The sequence below is a fragment of the Pagrus pagrus genome (genome assembly GCF_965226575.1).
Source record: "Pagrus pagrus genome assembly, chromosome: 11".
Taxonomy (NCBI): domain Eukaryota; kingdom Metazoa; phylum Chordata; class Actinopteri; order Spariformes; family Sparidae; genus Pagrus; species Pagrus pagrus.
Genome location: NC_140195.1, coordinates 7,285,623 through 7,298,679, shown reverse-complemented (window position 1 = coordinate 7,298,679; position 13,057 = coordinate 7,285,623). Strand labels below are relative to the sequence as shown.

General features: G+C 43.6%; 2 protein-coding genes across 2 annotated transcripts; both read left to right on the top strand.

The window, feature by feature from the left end:
- The first annotated feature begins 89 nt into the window (after positions 1-89).
- On the top strand, positions 90-3,421 carry fam110a (family with sequence similarity 110 member A). Its single transcript, XM_084365900.1, has 2 exons — positions 90-233; positions 1,721-3,421. Exon 2 carries the CDS (start codon positions 1,860-1,862, stop codon positions 3,093-3,095), a length of 1,236 nt encoding a protein of 411 aa, XP_084222026.1. The 5' UTR covers positions 90-233; positions 1,721-1,859; the 3' UTR covers positions 3,096-3,421.
- A 2,075-nt stretch (positions 3,422-5,496) lies between these two features.
- On the top strand, positions 5,497-12,932 carry mfsd2al2 (major facilitator superfamily domain containing 2a-like 2; the record flags this gene model as incomplete). The annotated part of the gene is made up of 14 exons (XM_084365822.1): positions 5,497-5,517; positions 5,591-5,710; positions 5,786-5,910; positions 6,014-6,146; positions 7,130-7,208; positions 7,292-7,449; positions 8,351-8,441; positions 8,570-8,691; positions 8,849-8,932; positions 9,057-9,140; positions 10,154-10,266; positions 10,509-10,652; positions 10,756-10,932; positions 11,713-12,932. The coding sequence occupies 14 exons, from the start codon at positions 5,497-5,499 to the stop codon at positions 12,086-12,088; spliced, it is 1,827 nt and encodes a 608-aa protein (XP_084221948.1). The 3' UTR covers positions 12,089-12,932.
- Between the last annotated feature and the right edge of the window lie 125 nt (positions 12,933-13,057).

Genomic DNA, 13,057 nt, shown 5'->3' with positions numbered 1-13,057 from the left:
AAACAATAGCAGGGAGACATGTGACTAAAGAAGTCGGCTCATATCCTTGTAGGAGAGTGATTGGACCAATCAGGTGGAGGGGGCGGGCTCAGGAGGAGCACACATGAGTTGTCAAACAGGTTTGTCTTGAGCTGCCTTCAAACACTTTCTGTTCAGCAGCACGGCACAGAGTGTTCGGTGGGATCAAACCAGAAACCCAGGACAGGCTGTGGAGACCAACCGGGACTGTCAAGGTGAGTTTTCTTCAGAGATGAGGAAAAAAAAACAACCTGTCTACAACTATTACCTTCATAGAGGCAGGGCTGAGCTTGTCAGGGCAAGACCAGGTATGTAGGCCTTGAGTGCATACATGAAGGACTTTTTTTTTGTTTGTTTTGTTTACCTGCCTCTTTGTGTTTCTGTTTCATTTGTCTCCCTGCTTCTCTTTGTCATTTACCCTCAGTGAGCTCAACATGCTGGCACTTGACTCAGAAACACAAAATTAGTGGCTCTATTTTTGTTTGTCTGACCCACCTCTTGACATTCCTCTTTGGTTTGTAATGACACCAGCCTGCTTCCTCATAATCATACACATCATGGTGGTGCTGCCACTGGTGGCGGCCTTTACCAGTAAAGGGAGATCACTCTGTTTGTGTAAACTGGGGGAGACGTGGAGGCAGGTTATAGGAAGTTTCCATCAGCTCTGTCAGCAGGAGTTTGGCCTGGCTCAGACTGGAATGGCAAATATGTAGAGAATGTGACCGGCAGACGCAGATTGTTCTTAACGCGCACTGGGAGCCTATCTTAAGGGAAGTGCAGAAAGAGTGAATGTATCTATCAAGTTAATATTATGACCTTCACCACAGTTAAAGGCTTAGAGAGACGGGTCAGCAGACGCTAAGCTGCACCGCTTTGTCATGATTTTACTTAAAGGAGCGCTGTGTAGTTTTGGAGAATAAATTCAAACTAATATGTACAATATGAATGAGTTTGATCGAATAAACAAGCTGTTCTCAGAGGAAAACAAGGTTGAAGTTGGAAAGGTGGCAGGGTCCGCCACACATAAACAAAGTAAAATGAAATTGTCTTGTCCTTTTAAGGTCAGTTTCTTTTTTCAGTTTATTCAGTCATGAAAGCAAAGAGAGTTTTTTTCTTATGTTTGTTTAGTCAATGAGGATCTTTCTCACCTGATTAAAATGTCTTCCCCAAAACGACATAATGCACCTTTAACCCACAGAGATTTGTAGTTCAGGAAGAAGCTCGCTAACAAACCCTGCTGGCAACTGGCTGCTTTATTTAAAGATGAGGAGCCTTTGTTCCCATAGCAGCTGTTGGTGTGTGTGGTAGTGTGTGTGATCTGCTCTGTATTGCCTCCAGACAATGGCTTGTTGACAGCTGTCCTGATGAACCTCCCCATCAGCCCTCACACACACACACACACACACACACACTTGTGCCACTCTTTTCCCAGGCCGTCCACTACTGACTGAAAATGAAGTGTCAGTTTTTTTGTGTGTTTGTCTGCGGAAAGATGGATGACTGCGAGTAATTGTTCAAATCCGCCAGCGTCGGCAGCCAATGAACTTGTAAGATAAAGGGGACTTCGAGAGGCTGATTGGCTGCAGTGAAAGACGGAGGAGGGTTTATGGGTGGAGGGTGTTTGTGGAGTTGGCTGTGTCCTGTCTGAGTGTGCCCGTTGTCTTTAACACACTCTCCTCACTGATGTGTCTCTTTTCCACAGGAAGTACAACTGAGATGCTGAGGTTGCAACTCAAAAATGGAGTGGAGCTGATCATGAGACAGGATAACTTTGCCACTTCTGCAGAATCAAACTAGAGAAAGAGAAAGCAGAAGAGGACAGGTACTTTTAGTTTCACAACATGCCTGTTGAGACTCTTCAAAGCCCAGCGAGGCAGCCGGGGAGGACTGCTGTTGTCGCTACACCACCACGCTTGCGACCCAAAGGGCCAGTGGGGCCAGACTTCTACCGGCGGTTCCCGGCAGCAGCGGCCACACCGAGGCAGAGTGCGGTGGAGAGGCTGGAAGCAGACAAGGCGAAATATGTCAAGAGTCAGGTGGCTCTGTCTAAACAGCAGCCAGTCCGGGCTCCAGACATGAGGAAGCCTCTGCTGAGCCCCGGTACTGATCTGAGGCCCACAAGGAAGACTCAGACTCCAACGAAAGCAAAGAAGGAGGAAGTTAATCTCAACTTGGAGCATCTGACTAATCTGATCAGTGGTGTGAACGATGCTGCAGCCTCAGGGGACAGTAAAGCTGCTAACGGTGGTCCTTGCCCCACACCTGCAGGGGTGCAACAGAAGAAGGAGAGACCGTGTCCACCGCCACGGCCTGACTGGTCCAGTCCAGCTAAAGTGAGATTAAAAGCCTCTGGACCTGCCAGGGTGGAGAGTTCTGGCTCTCCTGGAGCTCCAGCTGCAGGGACGGTACGCAGAGTGGACGTCATGCCTCAGGTGAGGACACCCAGCAGACCACCTCACTTCATCCGGCAGCCCCTTCAGCCCATCCCTTTACATTCCCAGTTTCCACTCCGCCCGGCTACCTCACACCTGCGTCTCTTCCACTCCAGAACAACAACACCTCCTTCTCCTCTGAAACCCGTTGTTGCACCATCGAAACCCGACAACCTCCCCTCCTCTCCAGCTGGAACCCCCACCCCGGCTCCACCTCACCCAAACCTCCATCTTCTCCCTCCCCCCTCCCCAGCGATCACCCGTCTGTCCTCCTCCAGCTCCAGGAAGCGCCCCTCCCTGACCCGGTCCAAATCGGACATGAGCGACCGGTGCTCCCGAGCCGGGACGGAGCTGGAGCGCTTCTTCAACCTGTGTGGTCTGGATCCAGCGGACCTGCAGGAGTGGACCGGATCCACTTCTGACATCGTGTCCATGGCTCGTTTCCGCAGTGTGAGCGCTCCGGGGTCTGAGTGTGCAGGCTCCGGCAGAGAGGATGAAGAGGAGGAGGAGGAGGAGGGCGCTGGTAATGCTGCTGAGCGTGTTCCCTACGGTGTTTCTGTGATTGAGAGAAACGCAAGAGTGATTAAATGGCTGTACGGACTCCGGCACGAAAAGGACAATGCAAGTAAAAGCACCAACTTGTAGGAGGTCTCAGGTGTTAAATGGTCTAAAATAAGCTTCAAACCAAAGTGAAAATTTCAATGAAGTGATGGGATCCTGTGATTCAACTGATGATGTGTCTGAAAAGTAATTCACTTCCATCTGATTCATTTTGTTTGTTTTCTTTTCTTTTTTATGATATTTGAATTGTTTTGTTGTACGAACAGAAAACAGCTATTTCTACTGCAGGAAATGATTTTTTTGTTGTTGATGATATTTTTTGTGTGACGCTCACGTGGCTCACGATCAGGACGTCTCTTCTCCGGCTGTAAATGGACATAAATGGCATTAAAGATTGAACGATGAAAGCATCTTCTTTGTTACTCTTACACTTTTTTTTTTTTCAGAACCACAACATTCAAACCCTTATTTGTTTTTTAGGAAATGATATGTCCATATTATAAGTCTGTATAAATGTATGTGATGGGTGAGGTTGCTTTGAAACTCTTCTTCATGAAATTGCTGTTTATAAACCTGTCAGGGAGAAGAAGAGTTTCACTGCTGTTCCACAAGAGGTCAGAGCGGTCCATACTGACACACTCTGTGCTGCTACTTTATACTCAATGTACTTTCACTTTTACTGATATTGTACTTTGCCCTCCACGACATTTATTTGATAACTTTGCAGATTACACGCTGCACCAGAGCCAAATTGCACGTTGTTAAGTTGATTTATGTTCTCAGCAATCAGATGACAGAAAAAAAAACATTGATTCTGAGTTTAAGATATTGTCTTAAAATATTGAGTAAGTAAAGATTAATGATACATATATTTATATGTATGTTTACTGTACTGTGATTATTGGCCTGGTCGATTATTGGATCTGATATTCACTGTTTTTCTGACTAACAGAATGATTGTTTTTTTTTATTTGTCATATTTCTGATGAAATGGATTAAATTAAAAATGTGCTGGTTTGTCTCTGCAGCTTGCAATCTGCAAAGTAACTAGTAACTAAAGTTATCAAATAAATGTAGTGAAGTAAAAAGTACAATATTTGCTTCCAAACTGTAGTGGAGTGGAAGTATAGAGGAGCAGAAAATTGAAATAATCAAGTTCAAGCTCAAAACTGTACTCAAGTAAAGGACATGAGTAAATGTACTTAGTTACATTCCATCGCTGCTTCTACCTGTACTTTGATACTTAAGTACATTTAATATCAGACAATCAAAGACTTTTACTCAAGTACTAATCTAATGTGTGACCATATGTCTTTACTTTTACTCAAGTATGACTTTTGAGTACTTTTTACAACACTGGAAAAAGAAAAAGAAGTTAGGATTACTTTTCCTCGTAACTGAATCATGTCTTAAAGGAACGTGTGAAAAGCTTTGTTGTGCAGCTCATTCATTCAATCTTACTGTAATCATGAGCAGGTGGGCTGGATAATAAGAGCAGCTCACGTTCGAAGAGGAAGAAGTTGTTCAACCAGATTTCAGCGTCAGCAGGACTCGAATACAACCGTGTGATTATGGAGAGAGCTATTGTTGTGTGATGTACGCAGAGCACGATTGTAACTGACGGTCCACATGTGGCTTGATTCTCTCTTAACTCCAGAGGATGAGTTGTCTCAAGGATTTTACAAGTCGAGTACAGACGTTAAAGAATCAGTTAGTAAAACAGGCCGAGGACGGAAAGTCATGCAACGAAGGTCAACAGAGGGTGAGACTGTCAATCTACTTCTTTCTACATTGTTTATGTTGTAATATCAACGCTGATCATTAGTATGATGCTTTGGTAAAACTGTATTTAGTTATGGACATGCCAATAAAGTTATTGGACTGAAAACTTTTTAAATTGTCCAAATGAAAATCTTTATTTATTCATCTTTTGTGTGCAGATGTGTCATTCCTCGGACAAAATTATTATTGTTTCATGGTTTTCTCTCTCGAGCGTTGGATGTTAATTCACCCCTTGTTCTGGGTTGTTTTGATGCATTGTTAGAATAATTTGTATAATTTTCAGACTTGGCTGTGGTGTCACAAAAACAAAAATACTCCTCGCTCAAGGCAGCAAAATGCAAAATACCGTTTTAAACGAAGTCCATCAAATCACAGAAGACACTAAAGACTCTCATTTGAAATCTGAACTGAAAATGTTCTGCAAAACACTTTCACTGTGAAGAAAACTGTAAACAGTCGCTGAAATCATTAAAGGATACGTTCGCCCGAAAATGAAAATTCAGTCATTATCTACTCAGATTCATGTTGATGGAAAGTTGTGTGAAGTTTTGTAATCCACAAAACGTTTCTTCACAGCAGAACAGCATCACTGCATTCTCCGAAACAGCTGAAGTAGATAGGGACTTGTTTTAAAACGTAAAAAAAATTGTGGCGTCCACAATTGTTTTGTGGACGCCAAAACTTCATTCGACTCTCTGTCTGCATGAGTGTGACCCACTTTTGGGTGAGCTCATCCTTTAAAAGTCAATTAGCAGAAGATATATCTTCTTGTCTGCTCTTCTCTCTGGTCCTCGCAGGGGTCGGGGGGGATTCCTCTTGCCAGGAAGCTGTGTTACGCTGTGGGTGGGGTCCCGTATCAGATGACCGCAGTAGCTATGGGTGTTTCCCTGCAGATCTTTCTTCTGGATGTTGTGCAGGTACAAGTTGTCCTCACGAACAGCAGCGTGCACTTCTATCTGAATTTCAAAATAAAGCATGTCAGTATTTCACAGATGGAGGCCTCCTACGTTTCCATGATCTTATTCGTGAGTCGGGCCTGGGACGCCGTGACGGACCCTCTGATTGGATATCTGGTGGGCCGCAGTAACTGGACACCCATCGGCAAACTCACTCCATGGTTGGTTGGCGGAGCCGCATGTTTAACACACTTCATCTTGAATTAATGTAGGACGCGTCCTCCGGCGCTGAATTCAACAGAGCCGACGATGTTTGTCTCTCAGGCTGGTTCTTTCCACTCCGTTTGGTGTCCTGTCCTATCTGCTGCTGTGGTTCCTGCCAGGAGGCTCCACGTCTCCGGCTGTCAGAGTGCTGTGGTTCCTCACAGCGGCCTGCCTGTTCGAGACCCTCATGAGTGTAAGTCAGCGTGAGTGTTTCAGGCACTTCATGCTCCTTTGGCCTATCTGGTGCCCAGGGCCGCCCGTAAGGGAGAGCTTTCTGGGGCCCATGGAGGCCAGAATAATCATATACATCCTGAATATAAGCAACGATAACCACATTTTCTTTTGAACCCCAACACCATGTAACAATTTGCAGCAATTCACATGTATGAATCACTTTTTTATTGGCCACTTACCCGTCTCTCTCTCGGTCGCCTGTACAAGCCTCTGGACGATTTCTTGAAGTTGTTTAATTCTGCTGGACTGTGGATTTTCTTTGTAAAGGACTCGGGTCAGATTTTCTGCGATAGTCCAAAGGATGTGACTTAATGCACGTTCTTAATGCCACCACCTCCAGCTGCAGTTTTTAAGTTACTTTTAAAATGAAGAAGACAATCTTAGACAGAAGCTGTGTCTACTCAGGGCTGCTTGTCACAGTTTTCAAATATCTAGGAGTTGATAGCAGCTTCACCAAAGACCGATTTACCCTCTAAACCTCTCGAATGATTTTATTTGAACTGTCTGCAGCCCAAAAAGGTCAAATTATTCAATATTTCACCAAGATAGAGATAGAGATAGAGCTCCACCTGGAGCCGCTACAACAATAAAGTGCTGTTTATACACTCTAACAGTGCCATCTATGATAATAAATCTGTCACAAGAAACAAGTATATTTACTGTAATAGGACTTTTGAATACAGGAATTTAACCTGGACTGGAGTATTTCTAGGATTAGAGGTTTAGAGTACTTCTTCCACCACTGCCGACGCTCGTTTCTGTCATCTATCCTCCATCTTGTGCCTCAATCTACTTTCCCCCTCACCACATTTCTCTCCATCTCTTCAATTCACTGTTGCTGCTGCCATTTTGCTCCAAGCTGTGTCACCATGGTGACTGAGTTTCACACCGCTCGTGTGCTGTCGACCGGCGTCATGTTTTCCTCCTGTCACCCATTAACAGTGCTACAACGTGCCTTACCTCTCCCTCAACATGTTCCTGGGGGGAGATCACAGAGACAGAGACTCTGCCACAGCCTACAGTAAGAGCACCAGCACTCATTAATGTCGGGCTGAGAGGCTGAACAAACATGTAGACCGGGATCTTTGTACCCTTCTTTGGCAGGAATGAGTGTGGAGATGGTGGCGATGCTGTTGGCCTCTGTGATTCAGGGTCAAGTTGTAGCTGTGTACAACACAGAGAAGCAACAGGCCTGTCAACAGGTGGACCATGAGACACCTCAGAGCACATCTTCAACACCGATTGCATCCCTCCAGGGAACGGTAGATACACTGCACTTGAAATGTTAAATATAAGTGGTCACTCCTGCCGAGGTAACTCATGTTTCTTTAGCAGCCAGGCGGCATTGTTCTGACATCGTGCTCACACAGTCTCAGGGGTATCTTGTTACCCTGTAATTTACTTCTCAGCTTCTCTCACAAAGGCATTGTTGTGTTTTCATCCCTTCATGTTGTCAGGATTGTGTTCTTACACAAGTGCATTTAATATATATTACACAACTACAATGTTGAGGAGGCAGATTTCACTGAATTAGCTCGTGAACCCAACTCAGTGAATCTGCATCATTAAATGTCTCATGATTTAATTATAAAAACTGCATCACACCAAACACAGACTCATCTACTCACTCGTCCGTCTTTACAGGCCGACTTCTGCTACAAACTATTCTGACTTTAGCTTTACAACTTGTAGATTTATCAATTTACAGAAAACTTGTATAGTAATTATGTAGTAAGACGTTTAGTGGTGGTGATGTTTAAGTCATGCGGCCGCAGTGTAGTCTGTTTATAGCCTCACGTTAGCTTTTAACCTCCAGCGATTTAATTTACGCTTCCAGAAAGTATTATGTCAAGTATGTGATAGACATGGAAATTGAAATGAACCTAAAATATATACAGTATGTATATTTTAATAACCCTAATATGTCAAATTAATCATCTTAATTAAAATGCTCATTAATAATCATGAAAGTGAATACTATGAAGTGGAAAATCTTGTTTAACGCGATCTTAATGCAAAGTAATCTCAAACATATGACAGATTAAATAACTGAGGGCCCGTTGGCTTGTGTTTGTAGCCTCTGGACATCTGGATGTGTTTGTTGGTGGAGTAATTGTGTCTTTTTAATCTTTAAATGTTTCATGTGTGTATTTCTGCCCCCAGCAAAAGGCTTTCCTGACCTCAGCTCTGGTCATGGGCGCCCTGTTTTTCCTCTGCAGTCTGGTTCTCTTCCTCGGGGTGACGGAGCAGCGGGGTGAGTCATCCACTCAGTGGCCGATGGTCAATGTTAATAATGCACAAACACTACAAATAAAAACATACGCTTGCGGTAGATGTGTGTGATTTATGTCATCATAATGTCTTCACTCCTGTTCCTTCCAGCACCTCTCTGCTCCGATGACAAAGTGCGACCGCCCTACCTGACCTCGCTGAAGATGCTGATGTGCCACATTCCTTACCAACGCCTGGTGCTCGGCTTTGTGTTCAGTGCACTTGCCTTTCAGGTAGTTTGAGCTGCACTCCTCTAAACATAAGGCCAGTAATCCTTGAATAACCACCTTTGCATATCTCCACTTCCATTTTTAAATTTGGTTTTGTGCTTTTAGAAGTGGTGCATGTATTTAACGGTTATCTAACTGTCCTGTATCTGTTTTATCTCAGATGTCCTTGGGTAATTTTGCACTCTTTTGCAGTCATGCAGCTGGGCTGGGTGCCCAGTTCCAGCACCTCCTGCTGGCTCTGCTGGTAAGATGCAACTGTAATAATAACACACTGCTCACCAAGATGTTTTACAGTCATCTAGTTCCCCACAGTGCGTGATTCAAAGTCACGACGCATTTTGAGTTTCTTGATTTCAATATCTCCACAGTTGTCTGCCTCAGTAGCGGTTCCTCTGTGGCAAACGGTTCTTCTGAGAATAGGAAAGAAGGTCACAGTTTTCATCGGACTGTCGGTGAGAAACCACACGTCCCTGTAACACCCATTAACTGAGATCAGTTAACACGGTCATAATCATTAACTAAGAGTTAACAGTTAACTAGTGTGTCCAGTAATCATTCACTAATGGTGTTCATGTTAACTTTTCATTTGTACATTATTTAATAGTTTATAAAGATTCAAGTGAAGTTTTTTAAGCATATTAAGTAACTGTTAACAAATGTCTCTTGTTAACTTTTATTAAGACTTTACATATTAATTTAGGTTTGTACTAAAATTAGTATGGTTGATAAAGATGTTAATTAACATGTATGTCATGAAATTCACTGTTTTCATAAATGAACGACTGTCCGTCCTCCAGATTGTGACTTATTTTTGCTTTTTGAGATCAGTGGACACATTCTGTGGTAATGATGTCAAGGTTTCCTACTTCCTTTATCTTCGAGCCGTCCCGGCCCAAAAACCTTGTGTTGGCAGTGTAAACACTCCCCGTCTGAACAACTAGCTGCATGGCTAACTGAGCTAACAAGCTAACGGCAGCTACAGTTAGCCGCCACAGTTGGCAGCAGTTTGCATTTACTCTGATGATAAATGATCTTCTTATTTGTTTATACATTTGTTTTGACATTTTTACATATTGCACCAAATTTCCTAGAAAAAAAAAACAATTTAAAAAATAATGTTGTGCCCCCTGCAGTAAGTCTGAGGACCCCTCAGGGGTTGCGGACCCCCTGTTGAGAATTACCATAATTAACCATTCATTAATGCTCTTTGTTGCTGAAACACTTGATAAATGCACAAGGTTACTGACTAAGTATAATTAACCACACTACTATTCTATTTGTAAAATAACCTTAATTTGTTTGTGACTTAATGTTTATTATTGTTTTATATAACTGTTAATTAATGATTATAAGTGCATTAAGTTAATAAATGCATCCTTGTCATAACTTGTCACTCATGTCCGTGTACAATAATCTGAATAAGAGTCATTTTCCGCACCTCCCTGCCCGTTCATGTCTCTGTCAGCTCTTCATCCCAGCTTCCACCATAGTCGTCTGTGTTCCCAGTAACCTGCCGGTCTTCATGACTATGTGCGTTCTGATGGGGTTCAGCATTGCGACCGTATTCCTGCTCCCCTGGTGAGTAATTTCCCAGCCAGGACACAAAGTTCTCCGTCCTTTCTCCGAGGCCCCTGTCAGATCCGATCAGAATCAGAACCGCATGCGGCGCACATGAATCATTTAGGTCGCCTCTACCTGACCCTGGTCACTGATGAATATGATGATCTGTGTTTTGTTGACTGGTCAGTTTTTCCTCCTCATCTGAGCTGACATGTGGTTTTGGTATGTGATATGTCAGCTCTGTTCTGTTTCTGCCACAGGTCCATGCTCCCTGATGTGGTGGACGACTTCACCGCGAGACATCCATCCTTTAAAGACCTGGAGCCTCTGTTCTTCTCCTGCTATGCCTTCTGCAGTAAGCTGGCTGGAGGCCTGTCTGTCGGGATCTCAACCATGACATTGCAGTGAGTCACTCCTCCGTCCACTCACTTTATCTGTTACGTGTGTGTGTGTGTGTGCATCCGTTTGTCCGTCAACATTTTTTTTTGTTTTTCTCCTCGTCTCCAGTTTTGTGGGCTACAGAGCGGGTGCCTGTAACCATGGCGACGGAGTGGCGACGGCTCTGGTCGTGTTGTTCTCACCAGTTCCCATCGCGCTGCTGCTGACGGGGATGGTCTTCTTTCGCTCCTACCCAATCAATGAGAGGCAATCTTTACAGCTCCAGGAACAACCGAGTACAGATCGGTAAGTGGCAGATTAACCTCTCAGGGGATGAAGCTGACACGCCGGCTTTAAAGCAGCTGCAATGAGAGAGGCTTTGACATATTGAGATGAAAATGTGAAATGGGTTGCTCGTAGTGCTGAGCTGGGCTGTACAGTGTTCGAAACCCTCTCTCCTCCCAAAAACACCTTTTTAGCATGTGTGAAAACGATGGAAGAAACCTCAGGAAGAGCCACAGAGGAAGGATACTTCTCAGAAAATGCAATAGATGTTACGTGAACAGAACATAAAGCAGTAAACAGGCTCCAATGTCAAGGTACAAGTAGATTAAATATGTGTGAAGAGTGTGGATCCAGGAGGAAGACTCAGCAGGTCGAGGCACGCCGAGCGGAGGCGAGGACAGCCCACACAAGATAATTGGCTGGAAAAAAAAAACAACCCACATCTGAATGTGTACAGATTATGGCAACAAAAGTACAGATTGTAAAACATACGTGAGCGATGAGCCATTATTCAGCTCATTGTTTAGCTGTTCGACGCACCGGGGTTGTTTTCAGCTGAAGCAGGCTGCTGATTTATTGAGAAGAAAAGGTCCAAACACTCACTGAACACTACCTGCTCAGCACCAAAGAGCAGGCAGACACATTTAGCCACCAGCAGGTGAACATAATGGAGCATTTATCAGCTTGTGACGCACATATTTCCCCCCAGGAGTTGTTAAAAAACCCTCAACAGCACCAATTTAAAATCTGGTTTCCACCCAGTTATAGTATTTCATGTTTTTCTCTTCATTCTTCATCCAGCCCGGAAGCTACATCTTCCTCGTCAGAGCCGAGAGAAAACAACAAAGAGCGACCAACAAATGTGCAGCCGCCTCGTGATGATGTGACAACAGCTTCACATAATAACACTGAGACCAACGCGTCGCACAAGTCCTCACCAGGTTGTAACAAGCGTGATCAAAAATGCTGTGTCAAGTCGTCCGTCCTGTCGGATGGATCAAGGAGCTGTTCTGGAGAACACAGCGGGCCGAAATCAGTTGTCAAGTCAGTAAATCTGAAGTGTCATAAGCAGAGACTCGGCCTGTACAGACGGTCAGAAGAAGATAAATCAGGCAGAAATGTTCCTGAGAACGATCCTGGGACGTCAAACGTGAAATCTAAAGTGTCCTGGGTTTAGTTCCACGTTTTGTGAGAGTTGCTTTTACGTTCTCGTGTCTGCAGACTCGAGACTGCGACTCAACACGTGTAAGAGAGAAACCACTAGATATTTTGAAGGAGACCTCGGTGCAAATCCCAGCCGTGTTTGTGGTGACGAAAGCTGTTATTTAGGCAAGAAGAAAGATCTTTTACACAACTGGAACAGGTGTTTTTTGTGCCTAGACCTAACCAGTTTATAAGTACAGTGTTGTCACGACATGAATAAAGAACTGAACCTAAAGAAATGTAAAGTTTGTACAACATGTACATGTACAAAGCCCATGTTGTAGAAACGACAACTTGTTGTTTTGCTGGTGCTGGGAGGCGGATTTGTTCAACTTTGCACGGCTAGCTGCTAGCTGCTGCCAGTCTTTATGCTAAGCTAAGCTAACTTCCTGCTTCCTCTGGCTTCATATTTAGCGTACAGACACGACAGTGGTATCAGTCTTCTCATCTAACGCTCTGCAGGAAACTAAAAAAGCCTGTTTAGAGAAATATGTTTGTTTTCTCATTCACTTTTGAATTTCAATTTGCTTTCTGAATAAAGTTGATTGATTGATTTATTTATTGATTGATTGATTGATGGGTTGAAGGCATGATAATTTATTTTTTGGATGGGATAAGTAGCTTTATTGCTGCCACACTCAAAAAAAGAAAAACAGATCACTATCACGCTGTAACAAGGTCAAATTATCTGATGACGCTGCCTCGCTGCCCGTGGGAATGTTTCTGTCGATTTTATTTCTTGGTGTGATAATACGTTCCCGGTCTTAAATGTATCTGAAACCAAAAGGAATTGATCATTTATTTCAGACGTAACAGAGACACAGCCAAATAAAACATTATTCACAATGAAACTGTAGAAATTCAATTTATTTCTAATCTTATTTTATTCATTACTCGGCTATTTCTGTGTCTACATGTTACTGAATGTTCCAGCATGTGTGCA

Excerpts from the sequence above, each read along its gene's own strand:
- fam110a (XM_084365900.1), top strand. The coding sequence starts at position 1,860 with ATGCCTGTTGAGACTCTTCAAAGCCCAGCGAGGCAGCCGGGGAGGACT.